Source organism: Haliaeetus leucocephalus, unplaced genomic scaffold, assembly GCF_000737465.1.
Source record: "Haliaeetus leucocephalus isolate CR32 unplaced genomic scaffold, Haliaeetus_leucocephalus-4.0 Scaffold450, whole genome shotgun sequence".
NCBI lineage: Eukaryota > Metazoa > Chordata > Aves > Accipitriformes > Accipitridae > Haliaeetus > Haliaeetus leucocephalus.
This window is the reverse complement of record NW_010972886.1, coordinates 20,405,181-20,421,479: the sequence shown is the minus strand read 5'-3', so window position 1 is coordinate 20,421,479 and position 16,299 is coordinate 20,405,181. Positions and strand designations below refer to the sequence as shown.

General features: G+C 57.4%; 1 protein-coding gene across 1 annotated transcript in view; it reads left to right on the top strand.

Moving 5' to 3' along the window:
* The first annotated feature begins 64 nt into the window (after positions 1-64).
* The window catches only part of ZBTB16 (zinc finger and BTB domain containing 16), a 61,346-nt gene continuing 45,111 nt past the window's right edge, over positions 65-16,299 (top strand). The window contains exon 1 of the mRNA XM_010574956.1: positions 65-1,396. Within this exon, the coding sequence (XP_010573258.1) occupies positions 129-1,396 (1,268 nt within the window). The 5' untranslated portion in view covers positions 65-128. The remainder of the gene's footprint in view (positions 1,397-16,299) is intronic.

The following is a 16,299-nucleotide window of genomic DNA, read 5'->3' as shown; positions in this document are numbered from 1 at the left end:
CTCCCCGCTCTCTCCCCCCCGCTCCTCTCCCCCCTCCGCCTTTTGTTTTCGCAGATAGTCGGCACACAAAGCTAGTCCCAGATTTGAGCGACGGCGAGGCACCCTGATGAGTGAGCCTCGGGAGCGCAATGGATTTGACTAAGATGGGCATGATCCAGCTGCAGAACCCCTGCCACCCCACCGGGCTGCTGCACAAAGCCAACCAGATGCGCCTGGCAGGGACGCTGTGCGACGTGGTCATCATGGTGGACAGCCAGGAGTTCCACGCGCACCGGACGGTGCTGGCCTGCACCAGCAAGATGTTCGAGATCCTCTTCCACCGCAACAGCCAGCATTACACCCTGGACTTCCTCTCGCCAAAGACGTTCCAGCAGATCCTGGAGTACGCGTACACCGCCACCCTGCAGGCCAAGGTTGAAGACTTGGACGACCTGCTCTACGCCGCCGAGATCCTGGAGATCGAGTACCTGGAGGAGCAGTGCCTGAAGATCCTGGAGACCATCCAGGCCTCCGAGGACAATGACGCCGAGGTCACCATGGCCGACGGAGGCGCCGCCGCCGAGGAAGAGGAGGAGAGGAAGTCGAGGTACATCAAGGGCCTCTTCGTCTCCAAGCCCGCCGGCGAGGAGAGCGGCTACGCCGGTGCGGCTGGCCAGAGCCTGCCGGCGGCCGCGGCGGACCAGAGCCCCTCCGCTTCCGCTTCTTTTGGCCCCCTCTCCGCCATGAGCCCCACCAAGGCGGCGGTGGACAGCTTGATGACCATCGGGCAGTCGCTGTTGCAGGGTGCCCTGCCGCCTGGCGCCCCCGAGGACTCGCGCCCCGCCGCCGCCCGCCGCCCCCCCGGCCTCGCCGAGGTCAAAACCGAAGCGATGCAGGTGGACGACGCCTCCAGCCGCAACAGCCCCCAGACGGCCGAGCCCGGCGCCTCCGGCGGGGAGAAACCTGACGAGAAGGGCAAGGAAGGGCCCGGCACCCCGACCCGCGGCAGCGTCATCACCAGCGCCCGCGAACTGCACTATGCCCGCGAGGAGGGCGCCGAGCCGCCGCCCGAGCCCGGCCAGGGGCTGCCGCTGGGGCCGGAGCCGTCCGCCGCCGCCGCTGCCCAGGGCGACAAGCCCCTGGGCATCTATTCCTTGCTGCCGAACCACAAGACTGAGCCGGTGCTCGGCGTGCCGCCCTCCGTGGCGTCCGCCCTGCACGTGCAGCCAGCCCTGGCCGTCTCTATGGACTTCAGCGCCTACGGGGGGCTGCTGCCCCAGGGCTTCATCCAGCGGGAGCTGTTCAGCAAGCTGGGGGAGCTGGCGGCCGGCATGAAGACGGAGAGCAGAGCCCTGGGCGAGCAGTGCAGCGTGTGCGGGGCAGAGCTGCCGGACAACGAGACCCTCGAGCAGCACAGGTGAGTGCCGACGGCGCGCCGCTGCGTTCCGCACCAGGCGGGCGGGATCTCGCTGGAGGATTTCGGTTTCCGGACGGGCACCGCGCCTGCCAGCGCGAAGTTCCCGCCGCGGAGCCCAAAACCGGGACCCAACAGCGGTACGGACGGAGGGACGGCTGTCGCAACTTTTCCAGGTCTGGCAGCCATGCCAGAAGGTTCCTTCCAGCGAGCGCTGGCTGGGGAGGACAGCCCGGACGGGGCTCGGGCCATAGGTGTTTCCTGCTAGCACAGACCCCGCCGGTTTCCCTGACTGGCGTCCGCCGAACTGCTCACGGTCGCTACCGTTTGAGCTAGGGATCCGCACGTGAAGGGAGGCCGTGGGGTCAGGCAGCCCTCGCCCACCCTCTGCCAAAAGCCCATCCCGCCCGCGCCAGCACCCGGGCGCGTCTGTGCGGGGCAAGGGGCGGGAGAAGAGACCTGCGGGGTCCCCGCGCCCGGCTGCAGCGGCAATGCTTGAGATCGCTGCGTGCAGTGCCTTGCTAGCCTGGTAGTTTTCTGCCGCTCAGCTTCCCGGTTTATGAAATGCTTGCACTTTGCACAAAGTAACACGTAGGTCAGGCCGGCTAACACTGAGGCGAGCGTGGAGGGCTCGTGCTGCCGCAGAGACGCAGGTCCATCCCTGCGAGGACGGGTTTGGAGTTGAACCTCCTGCAGCTGCAATTTTGGGGCTCCCCTGCTCGGGGTGGGGGTGGATCTTTGTGCCCACGTCGAGCCCCGCACCTTGGGGAGCTGCTGCGGGGTGGGAGCATGGTGGCTGTGACGGGCACGTGAGTTTGGTGCTCCCCCATTTACCGTCTCCCGATCGGGGGAGCAGGGACCAGAGCTCGTTCCCCGATTTGGCCGGGAAGCGGAGTGGCTTTAATTACCGCACCTAAGTCAGCAGCGCCGGTCAAACCCCTTGGTGCTAGGCGTGCTTCGGCGAGCACTGCGCAGCGCTGGCCCCCGGTGCGGCTGCAGCCCCGCGGCAGGATGGCAGCGTCTGGCCTGGGGGAAGGCAGCACCGGTGCAGTGCTGGAGCTGCTCGCAGCCTCCTCGGGCTGCGCACCGTCTCGGATTTTTAATGAATCAACAGGTTAATTAGTCCCGACGCACAGAACGCGCTCCAGGGACGGTGGCCGTGCCGGCGCATGCCTCTGGTGGGGGAGCCAGTGCTGAGAGCACGCTCGCCGCCTGTGGAGGCTGCCGCCCATGAGCGGTGCGGGATGCGCCGGAGCCGGTGTCGGGTGCCCGAGTGGCAGTTCCCCGCATGTTCAGCCCATGAACATTTCCAGTGCGGGGCGACAGCCACCACTCCGGGGTTCTTGGCCCCGCACGGGTCTGCGAGCGTTGGCAGCGTCACCTCTCGGTCTGGCCAGCGACTCGGAGCTGCCGCGCAGACCCCGCTGAGAGCAGCCCTCGCCCCTCGGAGAGGTTTCCCGGCTCTGTGCAGGTGCACAGCCGCTTTCTGCTTTGTTCCCCCGTCTCAGAGGCGGGAGAGCTGGGGCTTGTGGTGGTTAGCGTGCCCGAAGCCACCTCGGTGCGGCTCTTCCCCGGCCGCGCGGTGATGCAGACCGAACGTCACCGGAGGAGAGCTGCAGTGAAGGCTCAGAGAGAATTTTAACGTGCCTTTCTGCTGCGGTCTCGAGCATCTCCCTTTCTCCCTCCAAGCCCAAGAGCAGCAACCCGTGCGGCCGCAGGAGACGGAGACGCTGGGGCTGCCCGGCTGCTCCTGCCGCTGGCCAAGGATCTGCCCCGAGGCAGGGCGGGCTGTGAGGTCGGATCCTTCCCTGCGCACCCGAGCGGTTGGGAGGTGGGAGAGCGTGGCCCAGCTTGTCCAGTGCAGCAGCCTGTATCTCACAGCGCCTTCCCCAGCTTGGCTTATTTTGGCAACCACGGCTGCGGGGTCATAGCTTATTTCTTAATTATTCGTGATCCTTATCGGGAGGCTGGGTACACGCCGTGCTCCGATGGGCTCGCCGGCTCTGACTGAAGCACAGAGCCAAGTGTCGTCCCTTGCAAGCGAAGCCTCGCAGGCAATTGCTTAAGCCAGCGCCAAACTCTGTTAGCCTGTTCTTGCTTTCTGACAGATTACCTGGCACTGGCAAACTTTGCAGGGTGAGCCAAATCCTTTGAGCCATTTTTAAACTGATCCGCGAGACCGTCCATGTTGAAAGGCATTGGGTAACAGTCAAATGAACTTACTGCCCCCCCACCCCCACCCCCAGGGTCTAAATCCAAGGCGGTGTGTGTTTGTAGACATGGTCTCATGTGGCTTTTTTATAGCATTTGCTTTCTAATACCTTGTGAAAATTACCGTTTGGGGAGGATTTGTGGGATCCTATTGTATTCATGGAGCTGTTAAAGAGCATCTACACTAGATTGGGATCCGTAGCTCTCTGCTGGAGCAGTTCTGGCGGTGGTGGCAGCTGCACCATACTGGCTACAGGCTCCTCTCCACTCCAGTGCCTGCTGGAGAGGTGGTCTGGGGGAGTCTGCGCCCCGTGCTGAGGTCCTGGCACCACCTCCCCGAGCTGGCTGGCGGTGGGGGCAGGATGTGCCGAGGGTACCACGGTGTTGCTTGTCAACCGGCGGCTTTCGCTGACCCCTTTCTGCTGTGCATTTGCTGCTGTGGTTTTGCTTTCCGACTTTGAAGTGAATGTGGAGGTGCTCGAGCTGCAGCAAGCTGGGGGCCAGGGGGCAGCTGCTGGGGAGGGGTACGTAACAGTACCGCGGGCTGCTCGGCCGCCCGGCACGATGGCTTTCACGTGCCAAGCCCCAGCAGGTGACAGACGGAGCCCGAACCCATCCAGAGCTGACGCCGCTCTTTCTGCAAGGAGCTCAGCGAGCCAACGGGTGCTGTGCCTGTTTACGTTGCACAAACGAGTGTATACATATGGCGGGTATGTTTGTTTACACGCACACATGCCTGTATAAGTATAAATATATATAAGTTTATAGTCTCGGAGCCTTCTGAGTGTTGGTCCTATCTTTGGTAGTATGGGAAATGCACGCAGGAAAAAGGAGAGGGAAGGGCTGGGCTGGCTTTTCGCTGGGCTTCGGCAAGGGCGTGGGGGAGCCGCTCGCTCCAGGTGATGGAGGTGTGCCTGAGGGATGGTCGTCTGCCCCGGCCTCGTGCGGGAGTGTGGCTCCGCGGCCACCCTCGGCCCCGTGGCAGCATCGCCTGTGCCCTGTCATAACACCGGCGAGTTGAGAGCGCTGAGCCGTGACCTTTTGGTGGCCAAGCGGCTGCAAGCCTCGGCACTGGCCCTGACCGGGGTTTTTGGGTCCCCGAACCCACCAGCTGCTGCACAATCCGGTTTGGGGTTTTTTTTCTTCTTTACCAAGCTTACGATTTTGACTAATTGAGTGTATATCGAGTTGGCGACTCTTCAATTTTTTTTATAAAAGATTTCCTCCTAGGTTCAGCAAAGTTCAAACTTAATCTAATGTTAGTATCGATCATCGCTTCTAATTGCAGACAAAAAAAAAGCCATAGTTCAGTGGCCCTTTTTGGTGTTGTTGGTATGAAGAAAAACCTCCCGAGCTGCGATGCGAGTGCCGTGCTGAGCCCGGAGTAATGTGTCATCGAGAAGTTAAATGCCTTAAAACTTCATAAAAGACACGGTTTAATTTTTTTCACGTCGATAGCAACAGTGAAGGCTGCAGGTGGGGATGCGATTCAATACAGATCACTGGTGACACGGCCGAGCATCTGAACCCCGATGCTGTCCAGGAATTCGCCCACTGTAGCGATGCGGCTTGCTGGCTGCGTTTGCCATGTGTGTGTCTGTGCAAGGTGGAGATGCTCGGCTGGAAAACGAAAGTGCTTCGTGGCAATGGTGTCGGCAGGCTAGCGGAGGCTGGCGGCAGGCAATTGCTCCCCTGGGAGCAGTTTTGGCTGGAAGGTGCCCGTCCTCGCTGTTGTATGACAGAGTGCACCTTGGGGAAAGCCTCCATCCCAGTTTTCGTGTCTGAGTTTGGCATTTTGAGGTTTCGTGGCTGAGACATCACCTAAAAGACGTGTGCTCTGGCGAAGTATTTTTGGGGTAGGAATAAGGAGGCTTGCTCTACCTAGGGCCACAGTGCCCTAAACTGCAGAGTTTTGCCCTCTTTTCCCCCTTCTGCAGCGCAGAGGAGCGGCAGATCTACCTGGCTGCTAGCAGCAGCGCTGGCGTGCAGGACCAGGCATTGGTGCTGTCACCCATCTGGCGTGCAGGACCAGGCATCGGTGCTCCCGCTGATCCGGAATGATCCCACTCAGGGAAACGGCAGCTTCCCGTGGGGCTCCAGGCCCCGGTTGCAACGCCCAGCAGTCCCCGTCACGTGTAGCCTGTTGGTCCGCTGTCTGCATGGAGCCGTAATGTTAGTGCCGTAGCAAACTTTAGGTAGCTGCCTAGGGAAGTATTCTGGCGTTCGCCTCTTTCTTTGCCAGCCTCACCTCTGTTTGTTTCTGCCTGGATTAGCTGAGCATTGTACTACTGATGCCATTAGGCACGTTGGCACTGCTCGACATGTCACAGTGAGAAACAGATGCAGGATACCATTAAAGCAATAAACGTGATAAATCGGATCCCAAGTGCTTTGTGAGATGTTATTAGCGTTAATTTTGGTAGCCCGATACAGTAGTTGTTTTTTATTTTATTTCAAGCGTTCGGCAATTTATGTTCCGCTGCCACCGAAACTTTAAAAAAGGGAGGAAAAATAGAAAACAAGGGGGGAGGGAAGAAAAAAAAAAAAGCCAGCAGCCCCCCAAACTCTGCCCGTGATTACTTCCAGAGTCTGAAGACGACTTGGCAGCTCTTGTTTCTTGCTGATGGGCCTTATTAGCGGCACCTGGCATCATAAGGGGCTAATGGAAACCAGCGTTCCCGGCCGCCTGGCCACTGCCGCACGGCGCGGGGCGGCCGGGCAAGGAAGCTCTTATTAGCTTTATGGGCAGGGGGACGTGCCCCGCTCAGGAAATGAATGTTGCAGCTAAGGTCCGCGGCGCTGACCCCGAGCGTGTAACCTGTGAGCGCCGGCGGAGACCCCGCTCAGGATGCTTGGGATTTCGGGGGCTCTCTGGTTCTTGTCATAGGCAGAGGGGGAATACGGCGTGGTATGTTGCAGCCTTGAACTTTTGATTTATTCAGTGGGAGACTTAACCGTTTCCATACTCGGCTCCTAGTGCAGAGGGGGAAAAGCCCCCTTCGGTTTCCATGTTATTCCATCAGTTATTCTGCATCATTTTAGTTGCGTGGGTGATGCCTCTTAAAGCAAAACTCTGATATTCCCATCAGAAAAGACCAATTTTAAAATTTTTTTAAAATCTTCTTTCTTTTTTCCCCTCGCCCGGGAATAACTTTTGCATCTTCCCTACCGATGGCGAGGCTGCCGGTGGCGTCCAGCACTTTTGACGCTTCACCAATGGCAAAGGGGCTTCCACAGTGGCGATGGGGATGCTGCCTGCCCTCTGACCGGGTGCGTCCACCGTCCCCAGCGTCGCTCGTTTCCCCAGGGACCAGGGCGGGTGGCTCTGTGCCAGCTGATCCCCGTGGCCTGCAGGGTTGGGACCCCGATGTGTAAAACCTGCCTGATTGAGGACACTTGGGGTGGCTTTTTCCCCAAAGCACGCTCTCTTGATGTCTCTTGCAGCAGTTCGATTGGCTTTGCACAGCCTTTTCAGTTCTCGTTACGGCTCGTAGAGTGATGTTGGTTAAAAATGTATTTATTGGTTGCGCTGAGGGACCCTCGGTAGCCTGTGCTGTTTCAGGGGTGACGCTATCAACTCTTTTTTTCTTTTCCCCGTGGCACGTGGGAATGGTGCAGAGCAGCACGGCAGTTTGCGATGGAGCGTCCCTGCAGCCTTCCCTGCTTCTGCACGACGTTGGCTCTGTAGTTACGCCGGTGCGTAAGTCTGTTTTCCTTGGATAGAGTAAAAGGATCTGCGTTTTCCTTTTTGCTCGCAATTAGCAAGATTTTTCTTGTACTCCCCACCCCCCCCACCCCTTGACAGTTTCAAGAGAGGCTTTAAATGAGTAATTACTAAATATTTCCCGGCAGCCAAACACGGGGCCATGGCATCTCCTGTTGCAAAAGTGAAAAATATTTCTGTTTGCAGTTAATTTTAGTGGCAGGCAGATCATGTTAACTGGGTGTAATTGCTTCCAGATATGGCAGAGGGTTTTGTGTGTTGGGATGAAGGGTCTGGTAAGTGCTCACTTCCTGTGTAAATTAGCCTATTCCATTCATTCCTCCTCGCCCGGCAGTCCTGGCTTGTGTCACTCTGCCTGCAAGGTTCCCCCCCCCAACCCCAGCCCCGTGTTAGGCAGCTCAGGGCTTTATGGTCGCATTTAGTCCTTCACTGGGCATCGCTCCCTCCTTTGCCGTCCTGGGCAGGCACCGTCAGGATGCACAGACGTCTGCAGCTGATGAGCGATGGGAGCCCGGCGCCCACGGGTGCCAGCAACATGCCCCTGCCGACGGCAGCGTTCTTCGCACCTCACGGGTCTCGTCGGGCTTTCTGGGGGTCGGCTCGCTCGCCGGCCCTGGCAGAGACGGGCGGTTGCAAAGTGGCTGTGTGACGGGTACCAGCTGAAACGAGAAGTGTGGCACGCAGGGAAATTCAGATGGAGGAGATTCGGGAAACACGAGCCACAGAGAAAGGTTTATGCATCCTTTTGAATAAAGGCAAAGAAGGCAGGTGAATCTGCGTGTGGTTAGATGCCTTTTAATACAGGCTTATGAGCTTTCGATGCAGTCATGACATCTACTCTTATTCCCGGGCTCGGGCCTGGTTGCAGAGACCTGCTGCGGGGCAATCAGGAGCATTGGGCGTGGATTCGTTCTGGATAATCTTTAGCTAGGCTGAAGCATGCCTGAAATGCTTGGTATCGCTTTTGAATGCCGGTTTGCACTCGCGGCACTTTGGATAACTTCTGCAGCTGACGTGGGGAGCAGCAGATACCTTTGTGAGAGTATTAAGCACTGCTGGACCATGTGCTTTCACAAATAAAGGCAGATTCCTCTTTTTGACAAGAGCATCCGCCGGCTCAGGCATTTTGCAGCTGAAGAAGAAGAGAGCATCACCGTAAAATTCGGGTTGTAGGCGCGAGGCTCTGCGCTCTGGCTGAGGGCCAAGGCTGCCCATATCATTTTCGCTATAGTGTTCTTAACTGATTTTAAGTAGATTATGGTTGGATACACGCCCCGCTGTGCTGGTTTAGTTTTCCATCGGCCTTCGTCGTCTCGTTGCTGTTTTATTGGCACGTTGTTTAGCAAACAAGTCAGCGATACGCAATTGAGGAAATACTTCTCCACGTAGGCACGAGCGCTGGAAGGCGTACTGAGCCTCGCTAGAGCCGCCCGCCATAAATCGGCGTTAAACACCCTGCTTTGTTACCGGCGTCAGCGCGGGAGATGGGCTGTTTATCTGCGTGTATCAGCCGGGCTGATAACCCCGTGCTCTGTTTAGTGCTGTACGAGGAGCGGCTGGCTTGCTGTGCGCCGGCGTCTCCCGTGCGCAAAGGCAGAGTGCTGGGGGGAGCGCCGCTGGACGCCGGCACCGGGGCGAGTGGAGGATGCCAGCACAGGTGATGCCACGGTACTTGCCTCGCATGCCGCGGAGGGGACCTCTGCACCCCCCTCTCGAAAAAATACACCTCCATCTGTCTGCAAAGGCGACTTGTGGCAGGGAGGAGGACGCCTGTTTTTGCCTTGGTGACCTATAAAGAAGGCAAACGTCGACCGAGCGGAAAGACAAAGAGAAACTAAAAAACCCCCAAACACGAGACCGTTTCCATCGCTGGTGTGCTCGCGAGGTCGGAAAAAGCACAAATACCCCGTGGGAGGCAGGTACCCGGGGCAGTGGGCTCATGGTCCCTGCTGGCACTGCTGTTGGGAGCACAGGGCTCTTATTTCCCTGTGAAATAACCGTGCAACGCCACAAGGTCCGAGTCACTTTGCCTGCAGAAAGGCAGCAGAAAGCAGTCCACGCGCCGAACCACCCGCGCGGCTCCCGGCATCGTGCCCTTTGGCTGGCAGAGCCAACCCCTGGCACGGCAGATGTCCCTGTGCCCAAAGCTTGGGCTTTGTGAAGGTGAAAAAGGGGTTCTGCTGTTGGTGGGGACCTGTGTTGCTTTTTGAGTAACTATATTTTAAAGGCATAATGCAATTAATATACGTGAGTGTGTGTATATATATATAAAAATATATATTACTATTGCCTTGTCATTTAATTTTGTCTCAGATTTGCATTTATGCACCAGGTGCTACCCCAGTTACAACCCACATGCTGTTTGCAGCTCCATCACGACTGTTGAAGGTGCTTTTATCCTCTTGCCACTGAGTCTGGGGACGGTGCTGGGCTCTGTGCGCTTTGCCCTTTGTCACCTTCCCTCATTCTTTTCTCCACGCATTATTTATAGTAAATCATATTAGAAAGGAGTGCTAAGGAGGAAGTGTGATTCATCCTCCTTGCAACCAGCACTGACATAAATAAAGGCAAAGCGCTTACTACGTGTTTTTTGTTATGGTATTTAGGGACAGGTTGTACTAATTTTGGCATGCACAGACTAAACCTGTGAAGGCTACGGCTCCAAGAAATTCGATTTAACGGACTGCACCTTAAAAAAGTCCAACCAAAACCCAGCCGGTCTTCTTAGAAGCGTGCACATGTGGCAGCACGAGGCTTTCGGGACATCTTCATGGGTGTCCAGATTTTACTGCATGTCTTTGCTTGGTCCATTGGCTTCTTGGGGGTTTGCTGGGACTTGCTCTGGCCCAGGAGCGGGGATGGCTGTGAGCTTGGGCATCCTAGTTGCTTGAGTGTATCACAGGTCTGGAACGAGCTGCTCGAGTTGGTCCAGAAAAGGGCTACCTGATGGGGGCAAGCCAGCAGGGAAGCAGTGAGGGGGTGCATAGAGGGGATGCCCGGTGCAGAGCGAGCCAGCAAACGGCTCACAAATCGCACAAATTCAGGCTGGCCGCGGGAGCTCGCTGCTGGCAGCGCAGCGCAGCGAGCGCCGGTGACGGATATCTTATCTCCGGCTGGGCACGGGCTGCGGTCTCAGCCTGCTGCGCAACACACACAAACTGCCTTTGCGTGGGAGAGATAAGGCACAGGCATTGTGCAACGCCCACGCCTCACCGGTCCCCCTCTGCCCGCACCGCATCGGCACGGCACCGGCACGCTGTCCCGCTCGTACGATGTTGCGGTCAGCTGGAGGGCACGGGTGCCGCGTGCATCACCAGCGCCACGGCAGGTCCTCCCTGCCGGTGGCACGTGGCAAGCCCAGTGCACGGCGGCATAGGGTGGTCGGGGTGCAGCAGGGCGCCCGCTGGCTTGCACGCCGGGGCCCCTTTCTGCGAAACGGCGCAGCGCTCAGAACCGAAACCCTCTGTACCTCCCTACTGGGTGTTCTGCTATTTTTACCAGTAACGCGGTGATTTCCTCTTCTCTTTCTTCCTTCCCCCTGTTCGTAGAAAATACCCCAAGCACCAAGGTGGGGGGCGGGGGGGAGGGCGCTTCTGCGAACGAGAGCGGTGGCCGGAGGCACTTGTAGCGTGCAAGCTCTGTCCGCACTGCCCTCGCCTTTTGGGGGGCGGCGGGGGGGGCTCCCGCAGCTGCCCTGTCTCACTGGGGTTCAGGCGGTGGGTGCTTGGAGCCCAGCTCCCGCTTGTCTTGCACATGGGTTGCCTTGCACAAGAGCGCGGTGTGCGATGAAGCTGGCAGAAACCCCGCTTCCCTCCAGCAGGAATCTTTCTCAGGAAAATTTTAACTTTGTTGAAAACCTTTCCCGTGGAAAAAAAAATGAAAAGGAGTTGTTGTTCTTGCTTTCCGGGTCCCTGCCTCCTCTTGCTCCCGGGGGAGGGATGGGGAAACGCTGTTCTGGCTTTGCCTCGCCTTCCCCCAGCCTTTCAGTTCATTGTCACCCTGGCCGAAGGGCAGCATTTCGTTGGGGTTTTTTTGGAAGGGTTTGGGCTTTACGTTTCTGGGCGGCTGCCGGGAAGATCGTGTGTAGGCCAATGGGTGCTGTGGTGGGAACCGGGCCACCGGCAGCTCCCAGCCCGCAGGGTGCTGAGTCAGCAGTACCCGAGCCCAGGCAAGAGTGGGGCAGCACCGGGGCTGCCCGCAGCCCTGCCTGTGGGATGCCCACAGCCCTGCCCGTGGGAGCTGGGGAGGGGTGCCAGGATCTCGGGATGCGGAGGCAATCGCTTGTATTGATTTCTGGCTTATCTGACCCTTTCGCTGGAGGCGGCTCTTCCCTCGGCGTCTAACCAAGTGTAACTTAAAGCAGCCCAGAAATGTATATCATCCTTCCCTTGCGTTAATTAGGGCTGGCCAATGCATTATTTAGCGGGGTGGGAGCTGCTGTGGGCTGCCCCAGAGTGGGTGTCGTGTCCAGCCAGCACATGGATGGGGGGAGTGGGGGGCTCTGGCGGGTCGTGTGCCATCGACGTGGGCATCGCTCTGCATGAGCCTGGGGGTGCCGGCCGGCCAGTGCCGCTCCAGCACATCGGGGTGGCTGCAAGGCCAAGCAGGGAGGAGAGCTCACGTCAGACCTCGCCGTTGGGAAAGGGACTCGTCCGGCTGTGCCCCTCCAGAAGAAGATGGGAAGAAGATGGCAAAAGAGGGGACCCTGGTGATGGTCAGCTGAGCACAGGGTGTCCCACAGAGGAGCAGAAATGGGCATCTCCCGAGGAAGGCACTTGGCATGCTTTCCTTCTCCTTATCCTATAGCACAAGCGATGCACGGCGGGGTCTGCTCTGCTGGCCAAGCGCCGAAGGCTTGGCCACTGCTGGCACGGGCAGCTGCGCCGCATCCTCCTCTGGCTGGAGGTGGAAAGCAGCTCCCTAATTATCACCTTTGTTGCTAAGTGAACGAAGCGGCCGTGCGCGGCGAGCTTCCCGCTAGTGATACGTGTGTCGGGGAGGGGGCCATCAAACGCTGCACACAATGCCGTGTCGTGCAGCCGCAGGTACCGATGTGCCGGACCCTGTTTGCTCACCGCCCTGCTGCAGGCGAGCATCATGGGCTAAGGCCGGGAGGCAAACACCATTGGCTTTCCTCTCCTCCCCCCTCTGCTTCATTTGCTTTCCTCTTCCTGCCCCCCCAACTTCGTTTGCTTGGGCGTTTGGTACCACCCGCAAATACAGTTGGTGGGGGCTGATAAGGATCGCTGACCTAGAGCAAGCGATGGGGACTTTCTTCCTGCCAACATTAAAAGCAAACTGTGTTGCATTGTGTTTGTACGCCTGGGCTGGGGGTCTCCTGGGTTGGACGTGCCCAGCCGCCGGTCCTCAGCGCTGCAGCTTCTTGCGTGGATGTGCCATGAGCGGGGTTTGCATCCTCGGTGCTCTTGTGGATGAGGCATTTTAGTCCCTGGCGTCAAACGCGCTCCGTGGGATCGAGTCTCTGGGCTGTGGTGTGGGGTAAGGATTTTCCACCCAACCAAAAAGATGGCACCTGTGTGCGCGAGCGGGATTTCTCGTGGAAAGCCATGCTGTGCCAGGATTTGCTTTGCCGTGAGCCACCGTGGGAAGGGATGCTCCTGGTGCTTCGCCTGTACTCCCATCCGTGCCGTGCACCATCGCCTTTTGCGGCCGGTGGTGTTGTGGGGCATTTCAGTTCTTCCTCTTTGGGTGTAACGTGCGGCAAGTGCGTCTTTGTATAGGGTCCTTTGTGCTGCGACGGCTCACGCGGAAACCACGTTTTCCGCATAAGTAAGCGGAGGGCGAGAGAAATGACAGCGGTGACAACGCGAGAGCCCGGGCAGAGGCAAGCAGACAAAGAGCAGCCGGATGCCGCAAGGCGTCCCCCAGCCCAGGCGCGTCCCGGGTCAGCCGCAGCCCCGAGCCGAGCCCCGGTGCCCCCCATCATGTCCCCACAATGCCCTGCATCCCCCCGTGATGCTCCAGCCCCTGCAATATGCCCGGCATCCTCCCTATGATGCCCAGCTCCCCCTGTGGTGCTGAGCCTTGGTTCACCCAGGATGCTGTGGGCACTCCCCAGCAACCTGGTCCTTGGGGGGCTCAGCAGGGGACCGCTTCACAGGCAGGTGGGCGCTGGCTGGAGCCAGCGGTGCCACCGGTGCTGAGGGACCACGGCCGGGCTGTGAGGGCACTGGGTTTGCTCCGTCAGGGCATTGTGCTGGGCTGCAGTGGCGATGGTAGGGGCTGCTGCAGGGTCTTGTTTGTGTTTGGAAGTTTTCCTTCCTCTCTTCCAGCTAATTTAAGGTTCAGGGCCAGGCGTTTTTTTCCTTCTTTACGTACATCGGCTTAATTCTTGCTTTGGTCTGTAGCCACTCGCTTTTCCCCTGGTAGGGTTTTTGTCGCTGTTATTAACTAATGAGCTGATTCTTTTGCCATTTTTAAATAACTGTATTTTTCCTTCAATGCGAGAAAGAGAAAATGTCTTTTCTTAATAGCACAGCTCTCAAAAGTCATTGAAGGCATGAATTTGCCATTCTTCCGCACAAATGTGTGGATTACCACACTTTTTATTACCAGGACTTGAATTGCTGAATCATGGAAGCGGGCTAATAGGAAATGTTTGCGTACATGATGTTGGGAAAAAGGGCTATTTTGCAAGCTGTTGTAGCGGGCTGGGGTGCTTTTTCCCCTTTCGCTATGATGTTGCATGGAGTCTGTTGCGTGGGACGCGTCTTGGTTCCCGATGCCAGGCTGGGGTCGGACTCAGATGCACGGCAGCGGTGCCTCCTGGGACCACGGCTCTGCTGCTTCGCGTGCCCCCAGTCCACCCGGTCGTCCCCGACACGCAGCCTCGGCAAAGCGCTGATTTACCATGCGCCCCGGGTGGGTGCGTGCCGGTTGTCCTCTGTATGCCATCGCTCTCACCTGTTGCGATGAGGGTCGCTGCTGAGACAGCTCTTCTGCTCCGATCCACGGTGCTTGTATTTTCAATTACCTTTGGTCACCTCTTGTACAGCGTCTGCCCTGCGCTGGTGGGGTCAGACATGAGTTAGCTGCAAGTGTCACCGTGTTAAAAGAAATAATCGTATCGTCTTCAGAGGGATGCTAACGATGGATGTTAATGCCAGCCTCCCGATGGTTTAGAAACAGCATCTCTCCTCCCTCCCCCAGAATGAATAAATTGTGAGCTATGCCAGTCCTGGTTGTTCAGCCCAACTAACGACTCAGCTCTTGCCTGTCGAGATGCTGCAGCCGTGGATGCTTGTGCCCTGGGTACCAACCCCTCTCTGGGCCCACGGGCTTTTCCCCTGGGCTCTGTAGAATGACGGCCTGCCGCGGCACTCGTTAAGCAAGACCCTTTTGGGTTGCCAGATCCCTTTGATTCTTCCTGCATCGTCTTCTGCCACATGCTGGCTCCGCGTCCCGGGGTCGGGTTTTATTATTTTATAGGTGCCGTAATGTTCGGACTGTGTTGTGCGGCGGTAGCCGGCACAGTCTTCCCGCTGTCCTCCTCCGGATGCTCTTCAGCAGTAAACAGGCAGCCGTTGGGTGGCCGGAGCACGCGTAGGGGCTCTTGGCCCCTGGTCACGTTTCAGAGCCAGAGTGGCCCATGTTTAGGCGTGTGTTTTGGAAAATACATAATATTTGGGCTAAGGCTTAATGTTTTTACCATGCTCAGCTTATGCCGCCGATCACATTCCCCTGTGCGTATTAACTTGTGCCTTTTCATTAGTAAATAATGCCAGGGAGGCAAGGGTAAAAAGTAACATGTCTGTCTGTGCGTCAAGATTCGGTTATCCCTGGTATTGCTGTCTCTCAGCCTTGCTCTCGGACGACTGGGCAGCCTTTAAAAGATCTGCAGACAGCCAAAGCGCCAGCAAACTGGATGCAAACCTGGCTGCTGTTATTTCCAGTGCAGCTCTGAGCCAATCGCCAAAAGTACATGCTAGGGAGCGGGAACGGTGCAGAGAATAATTTTCACCCAACAAATGAATGTTCTTGCAAGAGCAGATTTGAAATCTATTTAACTTTTCAGTGTCCCATACCCCTTTAAACGTTGCAAGTGTGTTCTCACTGATGGGTTACCTTTTCTTTCCCCTCGGGCTATAATTAGTGTCCTTTACACAGAATTGCCTTAGAATTGGATTTGAAGAAGATAAGAATCAAATTACCAGTATTTATCTTGTAAATTCCAAAAGATCTACTGAGAGGCACTGTATAAAGAGGATTTTAAAAATTTTATGCTCTGAAAATGCAAGCCTCCCATCGGTCCCAGGATTCCCTTGAGCGTCGCATCTGCAAAATGCCCTTACACCTGGGACATGGCTGGAGGTGCCCGGGGGGAGAGGACGGCTCCTTCCACTGCTAAAACTCTGCTTGTGGGTAGGAAGCTGGCTTGCTGGTGAAATACATACAGAAATGGATGTTCTTCCATCACCTGAGAGACAGGGACTGGATTTTGTTTGTCAGGGCGAACACGGGGCAGGTGGCGATGGTTTGCGTGGTGCCGTGCCTCCGGGAGGGCGATTGCCTCCTGGTTTTGCTCTTGGGCTGCAGGGGCTGAATGGAGGTGAGCATCCCCTCCGTCCCAATGGGCTTTGCCGGTCCAAGGGAGGTAACCAGGTGCAGGACAGGACTGCTATCTCAGGCTGGGCGTATAAAACAGCCTGGCTTTGGTCTTTGCTTTCATGGCTGGTCCCAGGTGGGCTGGAGGAGAAAAGCCTTCCGAATGCAGCCTTTCCCCTTCTTTTCCAGGCTCCCGCCCGGTTTCCCTCCCTGCTCTGCCGGGCGGGATCTCAGATGACAAGGCAAGTCAGGCACCAGAAATGGATGGAGGTAATTTCGGTGGGCTCCGTTTTGACAGAAATTAAGCGTCTGAATTTAAATTAAGGAGACGGAGAGCCCGGGCAGCTGAGACTGTATTTTCATAGCGTAAACAGTTGCAGAAGAAGATTAATAGCATCTGTGTAAA